Source organism: Eretmochelys imbricata, chromosome 18 (genome assembly GCF_965152235.1).
Source record: "Eretmochelys imbricata isolate rEreImb1 chromosome 18, rEreImb1.hap1, whole genome shotgun sequence".
Classification (NCBI taxonomy): Eukaryota; Metazoa; Chordata; order Testudines; family Cheloniidae; genus Eretmochelys; species Eretmochelys imbricata.
This window is the reverse complement of record NC_135589.1, coordinates 9,662,734-9,680,664: the sequence shown is the minus strand read 5'-3', so window position 1 is coordinate 9,680,664 and position 17,931 is coordinate 9,662,734. Positions and strand designations below refer to the sequence as shown.

At 47.3% G+C, this 17,931-nt stretch overlaps 1 protein-coding gene across 1 annotated transcript; it reads left to right on the top strand.

Annotated features, from left to right (window-relative positions):
• The first annotated feature begins 6,658 nt into the window (after nt 1-6,658).
• Nucleotides 6,659-17,429, top strand: LOC144277054 (chymotrypsin-like elastase family member 2A). The gene is made up of 8 exons (XM_077837577.1): nt 6,659-6,701; nt 6,995-7,083; nt 8,910-9,007; nt 11,055-11,183; nt 14,103-14,239; nt 14,989-15,134; nt 15,514-15,666; nt 17,334-17,429. The coding sequence occupies exons 1-8, from the start codon at nt 6,659-6,661 to the stop codon at nt 17,427-17,429; spliced, it is 891 nt and encodes a 296-aa protein (XP_077693703.1).
• Nucleotides 17,430-17,931: the final 502 nt, after the last annotated feature.

Genomic DNA, 17,931 nt, shown 5'->3' with positions numbered 1-17,931 from the left:
ACATGTGTCTTGTCCAGGTGGCTACAAAGTCCATCTTGTTGCTGTGATTTTGCACAGAAGAACAAAGGGGTTTCCGCCCACAAGAGAGAGAATATGAAAGGCTCTGGAAGCCTCTCTATTTTGTCTTCAGCTAGCTCAAGAGATGGTCTCTCCACCCCAAAGAGATGCCTTAAAGAAACTGGACCAAAGGACAGTAACTATGGGGGTTTGCGTGATAAACTACAACATTGGTCTGAAAAGGATTGGGCCCAGACTAGGAAGGAGTCCAGTTTGAGAAAGAAGCATATTGGAACATCTCTGAGGGTGAGATTTACCTGTATTCAGTTTCCTACTGTATTAGACTTAGACTTGCGTGTTTTGTTTTATTTTGCTTGGTAACTTACTTTGTTCTGTCTGTTATTACTTGGAACCACTTAAATCCTACTTTGTATATTTAATAAAATCCCTTTTGCTTATTAATTAACCCAGAGTAAGTAATTAATCCCTGGGGGAGCAAACAGCAGTGCACATCTCTCTATCAGTGTTATAGAGGGCAAACAATGTATGAGTTTACCCTGTATAAGCTTTATACAGAGTAAAATTGATTTATTTGAGGTTTGGATCCCATTGAGAGCTGGGTGTGTGGGTGCTGGAGACAGGAGCACTTGCTAAGATGTTTTCAGCTTTGGGAGAGTGGCCCAGACGCTGGGTCTGTGTTTGCAGCATGTCTGGCTCAACAAGGCAGGTTCTGGAGGCCCAAACTGGCAGGAGAAAACGAGCTCAGAGGCAGCCTCAGCACATCAGGTGACAGTCCCAAGGGGGGGTCTCTGTGACCGAACCCGCCACAAGAGCCATTCACAGGTCATTGATTTTGAAGCACCCTTAATGGCTTCCACTTAGTATGTTTACATCAGTAACACAAGTTTGTATCTTATTCTCCTAACTCCAGCCCTAGAACTAGTCCATGCAAACAAACAGGAGGAGCACACGCAGTAGATGATAAGATTTGTAATGCTACTTTACAAGAGACCTTTTGCATGAAGCATATTCCAGTTACATCATATTCACATTCAGAAGCATATTTCATAAAGCACAGGGAGTGCAACGTCACAGTGGGACGGTGTGTCTGCCCAGAGCTGACAATGACTGAGAGCTGAAATCCCTTCTGGTAGGACCGTATTCTGCCCAGAGCTGAAAGTCACTAAGCGTCTGACTGGCAGAGGTTACAGAAGAGAGGTGGGGGTGGTGAGCAGTGGAGGGAGCATGGTGGCTTTTACCCCACACTCTTTCTACCTCAGTCTCTGTGCTTGTAAGAGGGGAAGAAATGCCTCTTAGAGGTGCCCAGAGGGTAGACTGAAATTTTCCCAGGTTACTGGGTGGGGGATCAAGCCGGTTCTGGTTATATTGTTGAAAAGGAACCCCCCTAGATATTGAATCTGGCCCTTCTTGCTGCCACTCCAAATGGCAGAAGGGTTAAATTTTTATTTGTTTTCAATTATTAATAATAATGGTTCATTATGTAAAGTGTGGAAAATTGGAGAATCTATGTAGAACATATGAATTCTGGATGATTTTATGAAATTGCTGTACCACTGAATGCCTCAGTGGGTGTGGGAATATATGCTCTCAGGCCTGGTAGCATGGCTCTCCCAGTCCAGGGACAATGGAGAGTCATTAACATGAATTGCTCCCATACATATTGGAGCATCTTAAGACAATGGGATGGCTGAAGTCTAGGGAAACCAGTTTGACCAAGTGTGTCTGCAGGGAAGGGGTTTGGAGTGAGAACAAAGAGGAGGTGAGGGTACAGCCCTTTACAAACACAGAGCCTGGGCCGGGCAGAGAGATAAAAGGAAGCTTGTGTCAAGAGAAAGGAACAATGAAGGTTACTTTCCTAGCTGAGAGGACCTTTTTATACTGTACAACCAGCCATGGTCAAAGGAAGTTTGACAAACTCCATGAGTTGAAGGAGAAGCTATGACTTGCAGGAGGGAGATCCTGGACACCCTAAAGAACTCTGACCTAAGCCCAAAGAATGCTCCAGAGTGGTGAGGACACTGAGAAGGGGAAAAAGGTGCAGGTGTGTTTATTATTATGTCTGGATCTGTCTATCTTTTGTGCTGCCTGAAGTAAAGAGGAATTGGTTTAGGATTCCCCTTTTGCAAAGCCTGTGTAGTGTGTGCATCAACTGGGAAGTGTAAACCAGAGAGCTCACAAAGGTGGGAGACCAGGGCCAGGGAATGCTTGAGCAACTGGGGTGTCTTTGTGGAGCCAGCACTTAACCTGGGGGGGCCTAGGGCAGCTAGCCCCTGATGTCCCATTGCTATGATGGGGAAACAGACAAACAGCCTGTGCCATGGGACCATGCCAGAGAGGCCAAAAGAAAGACAGTGCTGGAGTCTACCCAGACCAAGGAAAGCCTAAACCTCACACGGCCCAATGTGGTGGGACCCATACGTAGCAGCCTGGTGAGTTTCCATCAGGAAGAGCTTTACCAGGGCTGTGAAAAAGTTATTACATACAGTTTCTAGCTTTCCAATTCCTTTGGGGCTGAAGGAGAAGGTGGGGAGGGGAATTGTCTTTGGGTCTTTATATTTTTTGGGGTGGGGGCTATAATTATTGCTCCCAAGTGCCCACTGTTCTTCCCATCTCACCCCCTGAAAAAAGGCAACTTAGGCAAGGGTCTAATAATATTCCGATGCCCGTCCCTTCAATGCAGGCCCAACCCACGCCTTTGCCCCTTTGGCCATGTGCCCAAATGTCCGTATTCACGCATGTTCCCCCTTACCTAACCCTCAAACCCAGGCCCTGGTGGCTTTGCCCTGAGCCTGATCCTTCCATTGCAACACCAGAGGCTCCTGGATGACCTTGTGGACTAGGGGTATGACAGGTTCGGTCACAGAGATCCCTTGAGACTGTCACCTGATGTGCTGAAATTACCTCCGAGCCCATTTTCTGTACCAGCTTGGACTCTAGAACCCTACTTTGTTGAGCCAGACACGCTAGCCTGCTGCAACACAAATGCCCCAAAAGCTGCAGACTTAACTGAAAACAGCTGAGCAGGTTACCTGTCTCCAGCACCCAGACACCCAGTTCCCAATGTGTTCCAAACCCCAAACAAATCCATTTTACTCTGTATAAAGCTTATAGAGGGCAAATTCATAAATTGTCTCCCCTCTGTAACACTGATAGAGAGATATGCATGGTTGTTTACTGGCCCAGGTATTAATCACTTACTCTGGGGAAATTAATAAAAGTGATCACACCACACGATCCATTGTCTATAGCCAAACTCTACGATACAATCTCATTTGCTTCAACCCCTCAGACAGAGACAAACACCTACAAGATCTCTATCAAGCATTCTTACAACTACAATACCCACCCGCTGAAGTGAAGAAACAGATTGACAGAGCCAGAAGAGTACCCAGAAGTCACGTACTACAGTACAGGCCCAACAAAGAAAATAACAGAACGCCACTAGCCATCACCTTCAGCCCCCAACTAAAACCTCTCCAATGCATCATCAACACATCATCAAGGATCTACAATCTATCCTGAAGGACGACCCATCACTGTCACAGATCTTGGGAGACAGGCCAGTCCTTGCCTACAGACAGCCCCCCAACCTGAAGCAAATACTCACCAGTAACCACACAGCACACCACAGAACCACTAACCCAGGAACCTATCCTTGCAACAAAGCCCATTGCCAACTGTGTCCACATATTTATTCAGGGGACACCATCAAAAGGCCTAATCACATCAGCCACACTATCAGAGGCTCGTTCACCTGCACATCTAACAATGTGATATATGCCATCATGTGCCAGCAATGCCCCTCTGCCATGTACATTGGGCAAACTGGACAGTCTCTACGTAAAAGAATAAATGGACACAAATCAGATGTCAAGAATTATAACATTAAAAAAACCAGTTGGAGAACACTTCAATCTCTCTGGTCACTCGATTACAGACCTAAAAGTTGCAATTCTTCAACAAAAAAACTTCAAAAACAGACTCCAACAAGAGACTGCTGAATTAGAATTCATTTGCAAACTGTAACTTATGTAACCCTTCTGCCCGTCAGAGTTGGCAGCAACAAGGGCCGGGTTCAATATCTAGGGGATCCATTCCAATAACACAATGCAAACCGGCTCGAGCCCCCACCCAGTGACCTGGGACAAATATATACCACCCCCGCTGGGCGCCTCCAAGAGGCAATACTTCCCCTCTCGCAAGCACCTAGTCTGAGTGTAGCAAAAAGCCTTTTAATAACAGAGAGAAACAATGTGGCATTATGTTGGGGAAACACCACCAACAGGATTCATAACACAACCCATGAGCAAAAAACCCACCCCAAGCAAATTGGGGCATGCCCTTTCCCTTTGGTTCTTGAATCCAGCAACCCCAAATCACCCAAAGTCCAAAAGTCCAATGACCAATAGTCTCTGTCCCTGGTCAGGGCAGCCCCAGAGTTCAAAAGTTTATCTGTAGAGCTTTACCTCCCAACCTGGGTGGAGATGGGGGCGGGGGTAAAAGGCACCTTACATGATCTGAAGCTGACCGCCCCACAGCTCCATAGGCCTCCGCTCCGCTCCACCAGCCACCCCACGAACTGCTTTGCTCAGCTCCGCTCAGCGGCCCACCAGCAGCTCCCGCCATCCCATGAACTGCTCCGTGTCCCACCAGCAGCTCCCGCCATCCTATGAACTGCTCCACCAGCCTGTCCACAAGGCACTCCAGCCATCCCGCAAACTTCTCCGCAATATATCTTCAGGCTCCCCCACTACTTAACACAGTGCTCAGTGATTTCAACTCTTAGTCAGTTCAGCTCTTTGGTGAATTCATCTTGTAGTAGGGGAGCCCCAGTGCTGGTGCACCATTAGCCCAAAGTGAGCTCAGCAGCCTGTAATTAGAATCCTAATGAAATCAAAATTAGCTCTGATATTCCACAGTGGAGAGAGGAGGAAGTGCAATTAGCATATAAGGGGCCCATACCACCAAGCATTAATACTTGTCCCCAGCCTCTCTCAATTCATAGAGTTTTGGAACCCATGACCCTTGCCTAGCGAGTGCTACTTAGTTGATGGTGAGTCCCTCCATCATAACAAAAGGCCAAGAACAGTTCCAAGCACAGTTCCCATAATCAGGGTAATAACAATTTATTCTTCCTGCCCCAATAACAGAGACACTGGGGATCCCACAGCAGCCAAAGTGACCATTTGGGCAGCTATGGCCTCATTCGAGGCGAGGTGGGTGTGCCTATGCAAATGAGCTCGGCCCCTGAAGTTCTTTTCCACAACTTGCCACACCTCACCACCAGATGTCAGGGTGGAACTCATCCTGACACTGCTTACACTTAGGCTTGAATAAAGACTGGGAGTGGATGTGTCATTACACAAAGTAAAACTATTTCCCCATGTTTATTCCCCTCCTCCCCCCGCCCCTCACTGTTCCTCAGATGTTCTTGTCAACTGCTGGAAATGGCCCACCTTGATTATCACTACAAAAGGTTCCCCCTCCTCCCCCCGCTCTCCTGCTGGTAATAGCTCACCTTATGTGATCACTCTCGTTACAGTGTGTATGGTAACACCCATTGTTTCATGTTATCTATGTATATAAATCTCCCCACTGTATTTTTCACTGAATGCATCCGATGAAGTGAGCTGTAGCTCACAAAAGCTTATACTCAAATAAACTTGTAAGTCTCTAAGGTGCCACAAGTGCTCCTTTTCTTTTTGCGAATACAGACTAACATGGCTGCTACTCTGAAACCTCTCACAGACTAGATTCCTTCCTAGTCTGGGCACAATCCTTTCCCCTGGTACAGTCTTTGTTAGATCCAGCAGACATCTCATGTGGTAAGCAGGGGTTTTCTCATGACTGGCTGCCTCTTTTGTCCTGCTCCACCCCGTTTTATATCTTTGGCACAAGGCGGGACTCTTTTGTCTCTCTGGGTCTCCACCCCTCCTTCTAAATGGAAAAGTACCAGATTTAAGATGGATTTCATTGTCAGGCGACATGGTCACATGTCACTGTAAGACCCCCAAGCACCATTCCCCATGGACTGGCCCACACGTACACATGAAGGCTTTCAAGTAACTAATGCCATTTACAACTGATTGTTTCTGGAACACCCTTAATGGCCTCCACTTAATATGTTTACATCAGTGATTAAAGTTTATATCTTATTTTCCTAATTCCAGATATAGAAATAATACACGCAAACCAATAGGATGAACACACTTCCAGTTATGTCATATTCATAAGCATATTTCCATAGAGCATATGGAGTGCCACATCATAAGGGTTCCCCAAGAATTGCTGGAGGGAGATTTACCGCCTCCCCCCGCACCCCCCCAATTCAGGTAATTTTCCCTTCCATCCACATATTTGCGACCAGGACTCGAGGTAGCGGGAGAGCGAACAGCTGCAACAAACAAAATCCAGCTCAGGCAACACTCCCCAGACAAGGCAGAGCTGAAGCCAGAATCTCAAGGTCCATATTTTTTTAGCATGTGCACACACAGGAAAATGTCCCACGGGTGCGAAATCTTCCCACTGGCGACTGAGCCACACGCCCCCCTGCTCCAGGCTCTATCTGCCAGAGATAAGCGCTACGGACATATAAGGGGGCTCAGAAGAGGCACTGCTCCTGACACAGCTTCAGGGCACCATGATCCGGATCCTGTTTGCCACCCTGACGCTGGCCGCTGGGGGTATGTATCCCGCCTAGACGTAGGATTTCATCTGTTTTACCAACCGCAGACTTTGAGCTTGAGCCTGTGGTCCTGACACTGACCACGAGCCTGGAGGTGCTCAGATATCAGAGTAATGGGTGCAGTGTAAGGGTCAGAATAGACTGTGGCTTAGAAACCTCTGTGGTGATAGAAAGGGCGCCAGATCGGTCCCCTAAGTTCAAACATGTGTTACACAAAGATCAGGTCAGTTTTGGTTGGTGGCTTGATCTGTTCTGATTTCTAAAGCGGACCCCATCTTGTGTCTCTTGCAGCCCTCAGTTGTGGGAATCCCGCCTACCCACCTCTCTTGAACAGAGTGGTTGGAGGAGACGATGCAAGACCATTCAGCTGGCCCTGGCAGGTTAGTGATTCCCGGGTTTCCTTAGCCCACTCCAGGATAACTTGAGCCACGTTGCCTTCCCATTACGTTGGGCCTTGCTTTGCTCAGCCTGCACGCGCGTTGATGGCATTTCCCTGTCTGATATGCGATAACTTTTGAACACGGTATCCGATCAATTCCAAACTTCCAGGAAACGTTCTAGGCATCAGTGGTCAGAGCCCTACTGAGTTTAGTGAAAATTGGAAAACGAGAAGGCAGAAAAGTGGAGGACACCTGGAGCCCCCGGCATCTGGTTAGCAGACCCAGCAGCTGGAGCTGGGTCTATAATAATAGACATAGATCAGGGAAGTGGTTGATGGCAGCCATTGACCCCTTCCAGTGTAACAACACGCCCCAGATCTCAGCCCTGCCCAGCATCCCAATGGAGCAGAAGGTTTTGATCCCCTGAAGGACTTTGCTCCCACATGGAAAGAAAAGAAATAATTTAACAAATTATACAAGCGGGATTATTTACATATGTCCCTGACGTGAGGGGGACGGGAGGGCAGCACACAAGGAGCTTAGGGGGTAGAATGGGGAATGCAACTTAAGGACCCCTGTTGAGTGTGTGAGTTGAGCCTACAGAGGCAACAAAGTGTAGGTGTATCGTGGCTGTATTCTGAATGGGACACACTACAAGGCCAACTGGCCTTGTGCTTAAGGTGCAAGAAGAGGTGTGAGAACTGAGTTCTATCCCCAGCTCTGCCACAGACTCACTGTCTGCCCTAAAGCAAGTCACTTAGCACCCAATCCAGCTCCCATTGAAATCAGTGAGGAGGAGGAACTCTTCCTGGCTTCAGTGGGTGTGGGAACAGGCTCTCTTTGCGCCCAGAGCCATGTGATGAGCCCTTTGATAAGCTTGTCAATAAATAGCAAAGAAGGAGCATGCTGGGAAATGATCCTGACATGCTATTTTGGGACACGGCACCTCCGTTTCTGATCCTACTCCCAAGAGCCCATGTCGGGATTCATTTGCTAATGCTGGAGCTCCACGTACGGAGTGTGCTAAAGACGAGTTACCAATTAATGACTACTATTAATCACAACATCCCAGATGGTTGCGCAGCGTTACTGTGCTCTTTTCAAGAACTAACTGGGGAGCGAAGCGATTCCCATCTGCAGCTGACAGGTCAGCTAAGTGTCAAAGCCTGCTCGGATCCATCAGGATGAAAGCTCTGGAGGAATAAGAGATCGATGTAATTATATTTTGCTAGGTCTGCAGAGCCATGCTCGTCAAGTAACCGGTGTCTCAAAATAGGGACTATTTAACTCCTAGAATACATTTAAAAATTGCACTTATTTAGCTCTTCACCTGTCGAAAGGTTAATAAATGACACCCCTGTACTGTTGATACAATCCTCATGGCATATTTGGGCAACTGTGGCAGAGAAGCTGAGCAACCTACCCATGGTCACACAATGAGTCAAAGGCAGAACAAAAGCGACAACTCAGGAGTTCACGGATCCCTATTTCCCTAGATTCCATTTCCATGATCAGGCCACAGGCCCACTAAACCCAGTGAAATATTTAAAAAACAAAACCCCCAAACCACCAACAGGGCCCTATTTCTACATAGAGTGACAAAGAGGTCTTTCATGAACCCATTTCTTCTGTAGCAAATACAACCCTCTGTTTGGCCCATGCTTAGTAAATAGCTTTGGGAAAGCAATGGTGAAATGAAACTTTGGAAAAAAACCTTTTCACAAGAGAGTGATCTGGACATGGAGCACTTGGGTGCTCAGCTTTTCACCTTCGCAACAGAAGGAGAAGTCGATCAGAGAGTAGCATTCTTACCATATCGTTCCTAGGTCTCCCTGCAATACAGTTCCAGTGGTAACTGGTATCACACCTGTGGGGGAACCCTCATTGCACCCAAATGGGTCATGACAGCTGCTCACTGTATCAGGTATGTTAGCTGCCAAAGCCTGGACAATCATTTCTTTTAAGTCAACGTGCAGAAAGCCGTAAATGCTCTGAGGAAAAGAGAAAGCCGAAGCATATTAATCACAGGCTCTCCCCCTCTAAAAAGTTTATCACGTCTAGATCGTGTCTCTGGCTGTGACCCCTACCTGATGATTCACTGGAAGGGGAAAACTTCCTTCCTCTTCCCCTGCTTGTGCCATGCCCTGCACTGTTGACTTTATTTTTGCATGTATAACAATACATATTAGGTATTAAATTGTCCAGCCCCTTTTAAAATCAGCCGTGTTCTCTTTACAAGCACATGTAGCAGTGAGTTCCATAGGTTAACTAGCGCACCCACTTCCATGAGGAAATATTCCCTTTGGATTTAAAGTCACCTGCCATCAATTTCAGTGAGAGCTTCTTGTTCTCAGATTATGGGATGCTGTAAAAATGAGGGGCGGGATCAGCTTTGACTTCATCACTTTAAATGCCTCGGTCAAGGCCAGCTGCCCTACCCAGCCCCGCAGTACAGGCCTGTTTCCCGTACACACATGCACTGCGGCTGGTTACTACCACTCCAGTCACGGAAAGCATCGTCAGAGCCGATATGAGCCCTCCCGGGCGGGCTGTGTGTGAGGTCAGATGGCCAGGGTGCACAATACTCTTCCACGCACCTCTCTACCAGTGGAGATGCTTTCGTAATAGACATTGTCACACTACCAGAGAGGCCTTCGGAATTGCTCAGATGTGCCAGGAAATGGCAGCCTCAAGCTCGAAGATCAGCTGGGGCCCACGTTTAGCGGGAATCTTGGCAGGAGGCAGAGGAGCATGTGGAGATGCAGCCTCTAGTGACTACAGGTTCCAGCATGCAATGCTCCGTCCTAAACCAACGGCTGTTAATGTAGATCAATGCATGCTGGCCCCTGCAGTTCTCAGAGGGTTCCCACTGGAGACCCCTAGGCTGCATTTGGCCGCCCTTCCCAAAGAAGCGTGTAACTGTGCAGGAAGCAGGGAGCTACACACCTAAGCATCAAGATAGTTAAGACCAAAGTAGACTGTGAAGAACTTCAAAAAGCTCTCACAAAACTAAGTGATTGGGCAACAAAATGGGAAATGAAATTTAATGTGGATAAATGTAAAGCAATGCACATTGGAAAAAATAACCCCAACTATACATAGAATATGATGGAGGCTAATTTAGCTACAACTAATCAGGAGAAAGATCTTGGAGTCATCGTGGATAGTTCTCTGAAGACTTCCCTGCAGTGTGCAGCAGCAGTCAAAAAAGCAAACGGGATGTTCGGAATCATTAAGAAGGGGATAGAGAATAAGATGGAGAATATTTTATTGCCCTTATATAAATCCATGGTACGCCCACATCTTGAATACTGCGTACAGATGTGGTCCCCTCAGCTCAAAAAAGATATACTGGCATTAGAAAAGATTCAGAAAAGGGCAACTAAAATGATCAGGGGTTTGGAACGGGTCCCATATGAGGTGAGATTAAAGAGGATAGGACTTTTCAATTTGGAAAAGAGGAGACTCAGGGGGGATATGATAGAGGTCTATAAAATCATGAGTGGTGTGGAGAAAGTGAATAAGGAAAAATTATTTACTTGTTCCCATAATATAAGAACTAGGGGCCACCAAATGAAATTAATGGGCAGTAGGTTTAAAACAAATAAAAGGAAGTTTTTCTTCACTCAGCGCACAGTCAACCTGTGGAACTCCTTGCCTGAGGAGGTTGTGAAGGCTAGGACTATAACAGGGTTTAAAAGAGAACTGGATAAATTCATGGAGGTTAAGTCCATTAATGGCTATTAGCCAGGATGGGTAAGGAATGGTGTCCCTAGCCTCTGTTTGTCAGAGGGTGGAGATGGATGGCAGGAGAGAGATCATTTGATCATTACCTGTTAGGTTCACTCCCTCTGGGGCACCTGGCATTGGCCACTGTTGGTAGACAGGATACTGGGCTGGATGGACCTTTGGTCTGACCCAGTATGGCCATTCCTATGTTCTTATCTCTCCCTGTTCCTTTTCCTCCCCAGTTCTTCTCGGACCTATCGAGTGTTTCTTGGCAAATTCAACCTAAAGGCTACTGAACAAGGATCGATTGCAGCCAGTCCAGAAAAAATCATTGTCCATGAAGGCTGGAACCCAAACCGTATTGCAAATGGGTAAGTTAATAGCAGCTATTTATAAAAAGTATTAGCGATAGGGCCCTAAACCAAGGCCTCTCGGTCCAAACACCCCTACACGGTGGGCAGCTCCAAATTTGGAGCCAGTTGTTACAGCATAGGCTCAGTCTGACGATTCCAAAACACTGGGTGACTGGATGTGGGGAGCGGTGAAACCTTTCCACAGTTCAAACCCTTGTCCCATTATGGAGGATGGGCGTGCCTGGCTCAGCGAGCAGATGCCCATCACCCCCAAAGGGACAGATGGCAGTGCAGGAGCCACCTCCCCAGTAGTTAAGTGATGCCTTCAGCCTCCACTACCTCCGAAACTTTCAGACACAGTCACCTGAGCTGCTGACCACTTGTGGCTATTAAAGAGTCCACAGCAGCTTTCATAAGAGTACAGGTGGATTAACCCCCGTGTCCAAACCAAATTCCACCTATTGCAACTGAATTCAGTTCAATGGCTGCATAGCACAGTTGTTTATTGCTTAACAGCTGCCTTGCTTGACCCAACAGTGTCTCCTGCATCTTAGCAGTGGGTGAAGAGACAGGTGTGTGGAGAGGTTCATTTCATACATATGTTTAATGTATGTAAAGTCCTTTGAAAGCTTCAGATGAAAGGTGCTACTAGAAGTGCAAAGTATTATTAGTAACTTGGATTGAGGCCACGTTGCTGAAGGACTCCTTGGTTCTGCTGAAGTCCTAGTGCATTAGCTCCATGGATCAGCTCCGTTTCCAACTTTCTACGCGTTTCATCCCCAAGTATGTGGCCAAGCCCAGCTCCCCAAGGCAGTAGTACAAGAACTAGGACGTCAGAATGGCCATACTGCCTCAGACCAATGGTCCATCTAGTCTAATATCTTGTCTTCTGATAGTGGCCAATGCCAGATGCCTCAGGGGGAATGAACAGAACAGGGCAATTATCGAATGACAGTCAGAGGCTTAGGGACACCCAGAGCACAGGGCTGCATCCCTGACCATCTTAGCTAATAGCCATCGATGGACCTGTCCTCCAGGAACTTATCTAGTTGTTTTTTGAACCCCATTATAGTTTTGACCTTCACAACATCCCCTGACTGTGTTGTATGAAGAAGTATTTCCTTATGTTTGTTTTAAACTTGCTGCCCATTATTGAGCCCTGGTTCTTGTGTCACATGAAGGAGTAAATAACATATTCTCCACACCAGTCATGATTTCACAGACCTCAGTCATATCCCCTCTTCGTCGCTTCTTTTCCAATCTGAAAGGTCCCAGCCTTCTTAATCTCTCCTCATACAGAAGCTGTTCCATACCCCTAATGATTGTTATTGACCTTCTGTGCCTTTTCCAATTCTCCTATATCTGTTTTGAGATGGGGTGACCAGAACTGCACGCAGTATTCACATGTGTGCATACCAGGGATTAATAGAATGGCATTGTGCTCTTATGATAACTGCCCAGGGTCGAGCCACCTCCCTTAGAGGCCTGAACACCAAGCAGTTAAGAAACTTGCTACATTATGTCATCTGCCAAATGTAGGGCTGAACACCATTAAACAGAGCCAGACTATGTCCAACTGCAGCCGACACTTTTAGATTCCACTGGTTTATTACACCTCAGTCTAGCAGTTACAGGGCACAATACCATGATGTTTACTGAGGCTCGGGAAGGCTTGAAAAATTACTTAAATGCTGCCCCGTCTGGAGAGGAAAGGTACAGAACACTGCCCTGCTGTGAGGGAAGGGTTTTGGCAAACCCCGAGTGGTAAAAAGAAAAAGAAATATCAGTCATGGAATCATTGATGCTCACGCACCACAGATGAGCCCTTGTACGTTTGGATGCTGACTCAGCAATAAACTGAAACACAAACCTCACAGGCCGCACACAAGGAAAGTCCTGGTGCTCAAACAGGGCCAGGTGGCATTAAGGCATGTGTTTGAGATGGAGTACGTGCAGCACTGACTGGAAGAGAAAGAGTTATGTCTCTTGAATTCATAGAATATCAGGGTTGGAAGGGACCTCAGGAGGTCATCTAGTCCAACCCCCTGCTCAAAGCAGGACCAAGCCCCAATTTTTGCAACAGATACCTAAATGGCCCCCTCAAGGATTGAACTCACAACCCTGGGTTTAACAGGCCAATGCTCAAACCACTGAGCTATCCCTCCCTTCAAAAACTGCTTGTGTAACACTGACAGACCCCAGTCGTCAGCGGGCAGGATCGAACCTGGGATGTCTGGAGCTAAATGCATGAGCCTCTACTGCATAAGCTAAAAGCCATATAGCCCTTTTTCTTTTATCCATTTGGGAGGTTCCAAGACAAAGACAAAGGTCTCACTCCCCCAGCCCCGAGAGAACCCCAGCCTGATGAGGAAGCCTCTGGCTGAAAGGCCATTTCCTGGGAGTCTCTGAGTAGAAGGATGAGTCGGTAACAGCATGGGCACCTCCCTAGGGAGATGCCCACCCACCACAGGGAGCTGAACAGAAACGAGTGCTTGACAAGCCTTGACGAGCCTGAAGTTCCAGGAGGCTCTCCATATATTCTCCAGAAGCTCTCATAGTCACAGGCTGAGTTTACCCCAAAGCTTGACAGAGACAGGCCAAGCCTCTCAAACTGAGCCCTATGTGGGCAGAGGAGCTGGAGATGCTGGGACCTGGATTTCCACACGGCTTTTGGGCCATGAGGAAGGAAAATCAAGGTGCTCCACCAGGGCCTATGGGCACCAAGGCATGTGTTAGTGTGTGTTACGGGCAACACCAAGGGGTGGGACCCCTCTGCCATGCCCTGAGGATGTTCCTTCCCTCCTCCTCCCGCTAAAGGCAGGGCCCCTCTTTCGAATAGGCGGAGCACTCTATAAATGCTACGTATTCATGGGTCTGTGTTTTTTTCCACTCTCCCTCTGTGCACGCTCCCTCCTCAACCCCGGCTTCTGAACACAGCAACGACATCGCTTTGATCAAACTCTCCCAGAGCGTTGCTCTGAGCAATCAAATCCAGCCGGCCTGCCTCCCTCCGGCAAACAGTCTCCTGGCCTCTGGCGTCATCTGCTACGTAACTGGATGGGGAAGGCTGTACAGTAAGTGTTAATACAGTTCTCAGTGGAAACACTAAGTCCGTCTGTGTTAACATCTCCTTTGGGATTGACTGGAATAAGGTTCTTTTTTCTGGTCCCCCTCAGCCCTCAATTCAAAGAGAGAGCTGACCAGGGTCTGGCGCCACTCCTGCACTAGAGATGTTTCTGCATTTTCCTTGCAGAATGTTTAGCTTTTGTCAGAACCCCAGCTGAGGCCTCGAGGTGCAATTGTAACCCAAGTGAGAGTGGTTTAAAGGCTGCTGGGGCTGCTAGTGCTCATGGAAGAGTTGAAAAGCCACTTTAAAGAAGTGAATGTTAGAGTGGGACAGCCAGCCTGGAACAGGGAAGGCCCTGTGCAGAGAACGGGTACAATGCAGGCAACAGCCTCGTGCTTCAATCCTGACCAGGATGCATCACCTAGAGAGGTGAGAGCACAGAGCAGGGATCCTGGCCTATTCGTTCCTTGACCTGTTCGCTGACGCTACCGCCAGTAGGGTGTTGATATGTGAATGTTAAAGTGCTCGGCCACCAGCTGATTTCCCATGTGATATAGGCAGAGAGCCATTGTTAAAATGGACGAGGATTATCCATCTAGTTCAGACACTTTTCTGAAGGAGGGATGTGCTAAGGACTGGATTCTGCAACCCCTCTGTGCTTGGAATCCCTGTTGACTCTTGTACCTGGATACGTTATTTTGCTGTTTCTTCACTGCCAGGAGCTAATGCTACTCCCTTGTTTCTGTTCCCTTCCAGCAAACGGTGCTTTCCCAGATAAACTGCAGCAAGGACCTTTGCCCGTGATTGTTTACGCCACCTGTTCCCTGCCTAGCTGGTGGGGTAGCTCAGTAAAAACCACCATGATCTGTGCAGGCGGCGACGGAGTGATCTCCAGCTGCAATGTGAGTCCGGAGAACTTGGCATTTATGGGAATGGCGTTAGAAAGTTCTGCATTATGGGAAGGGACTCTGAAGATGAGGCAGGGTACTAGGACCTACCCATTCTAGTTGGGCTTTGAAACCCCTTCGTAGAGGTTGATAGCAATTAACGTGTTGAAGGACTATTTAATAAACACATTTCTATACCCTCACGTGCAAGAAGGATCCACCCCAAACCCCTGGATCCAAACTCCCCCTACTTGTTGGGCCTGAACATGGCAGCTGGGAGCCTTCTCATAAGACAGAACCTATATTCATTTCATTCACACTCCTGCCTTTCTCCCATGTCCCATCTCTAATTATATGAGACCCGTTCAATGACTGTGCCTCTCCTTCTTTGCAGGGGGACTCTGGTGGCCCACTGAACTGCAGAGGTGCTGATGGCAAGTGGGAAGTTCATGGCATAGTCAGCTTTGGCTCCTCACTAGGCTGTAATTATTACCGCAAACCCTCCGTCTTCACTCGAGTCTCTGCTTTCAACAACTGGATCGCTACGGTAAGGGTCTAGTGTCTGCTGCTGAGCAAGAACAAACTCTGCTGTAAACTTTTAAATGGTCATTTGGGGTAAAACAAAACAAAACATCTGCAAAACAGTTCAAGACCGAGGGTTTGTCCATATGGATACGCTGGCCAGCAGTAGCTTCCCATGCACACACACTTACCCCGGAATAGTTAGTGCACTTTAAATTCACCCCCTAACTTATTCCATAACAACTTCACCACGTAGACAATCCCACAACAAGAGAGAATGTTGTCTTGTTTCTAGAGAATTAGTTCCTGCAGCAAAGGTGAGGTGTCTTCCGGTTGAATGCAACTATCCAAATGATCTTCATTTCTAACCAAAGTTCAGATGTTTTGGAATAAATCTGTCATGTTGTATATTAAGGGTATATTTTATAGAGTTTTAATAAATGGTAATTGATGTCCAACAACTTAATTAGCTATCATCTATTACTCTGATGATCAGGAACACATATCGCTCATGGCTATAATGTTCTTATCAAATATTTATTAACTATAAATGAACACTTCACATAAAGGATGACACAGAAGCCAAATCACCTGTCTTAAATCCTTAGGAAGAGAGAGGGTTGTAGGACTGGTTTATGTATTTAAAGGGACAATTTGTAGCGTTTGGATGGCTCTGTTTACAGATTTCCTTAGTTTTCTGGTTTGATTTCCCCCTCACACATTGTGTTTTACACTTTCTGCAGGTTATGGCAAACAACTAAGCTGAAGAGCCATGGACAACAGACTAACCCTGTGCTGGGGGAGGGGAAGCAATTTTGCTACTTGAAATAAAGTCGTACTCATGAAATTCCAATCTGAGGTACTGAAGGAATCTGTGTATAATAAATAACCAACGTTTGTTTGCAACGGACATGTAAAGCCTGTGCCTCGGGGAAAGGGAGGGTTTAGGATGAAGCATATGACATGGTGGTAGGGCGTTATGCAATGGAGCATTTTCTTCCATTAGATAAACCCCATCGTGACCGAAAGTGGAATAAGAAGCAAGACACAAGAATGGGGGAACGGGACGGGGGGCGGGACGGGCGCTCACCCAGAGCCATCTCCTTCCACAGTGGTTGACATGAGAAATGTGTGTTGTCACCCTGGTGTCCCCACACTCCCTTCTAATGCCACATTCCCATACTAGTTTCCAGCTGCCAACTCTCCCTTTGCCGTTCACCTGAGCACGGGGGAAATGATAAGAACTATAAATCCCAAGAACCTGGCAATGCTCTTGATGGGAACCCAAAATACGCAATGCAGAGCTCCTGGCCATTCCCCTATTCAGTGGTTTGATGCCGTTATTCGTTGGGTTATGTCTGGCTATTGGAAATGATCCCGGAGCGGCCGCTGGCTGAAGAACATGCCATAGAGCAGGGAACTACCTGAAAGCCACTTTGAAATATCAGGGAGGCTTTTAAAGACGGAGGATAATTTCTGATGATACATTTTTACCCTTTTAAGGGGAATGGAGCCCATGGTGCTTCTCTCTCCCCAGCAGCCCATAAATCTCATACCAACTGGAGTTTCATGCGCACCTGCAGAGGGGAAACCACAAGCCAGTCTTCATTTTTCTACCACTATAAAATTTAACCCACTTGGAAAGAATTAGGGAAAGGCCATAAATTTACCCCGTCTGCCTTGAGCTTTCAGAGCCGGGAACTACCGAACAGAAACAGCCTGGAAGGACTGCGGGCCATCTACATTCCCATTGCCTTTAGTCAAATGATCCTAACAAAGGAGCTCTGATGCTCCAGAAAGGAGCAAAACCGAAGACAGACAATTGGTCAATTCAGTCCTGCACATGTGAGCAAGGATCAGGATGAGCCATGGCCTGGGGAACATTCCGACTCAAAGCCAACTGGCTAAGGGAAGCTGCAAGGGTGCAAAGGAAGGGGGCAAAGGACAATAAGCGCTTACAGTAGCAGTAACTTACTTGGGTTTCGAGAGACCACGTTTCAGCACAGCAAAGGGAATGTACGGTAGCAAACCGCAGCGCTCCAGATTCTCCCCTCTCGTGCACAGAGTCCCTCACCAACCTTAGCCCTGCCATATCACTTGTCCAGAAGACGTGTGTTGCTTAGCTGCAGCTCCCTGTGACACATGACAGGGCCCCCCAGCTCCATTTCCCACAGATAAGTCTTCTGCTTCCCTCTCCCCGGAGGAGCATTAACAGTGCAGGTGCCAGGCATACCGGGTTTCTAAAGTAAAGCCAATCAGACTCGTACATAAGACCAGCACCCAAGTGAGT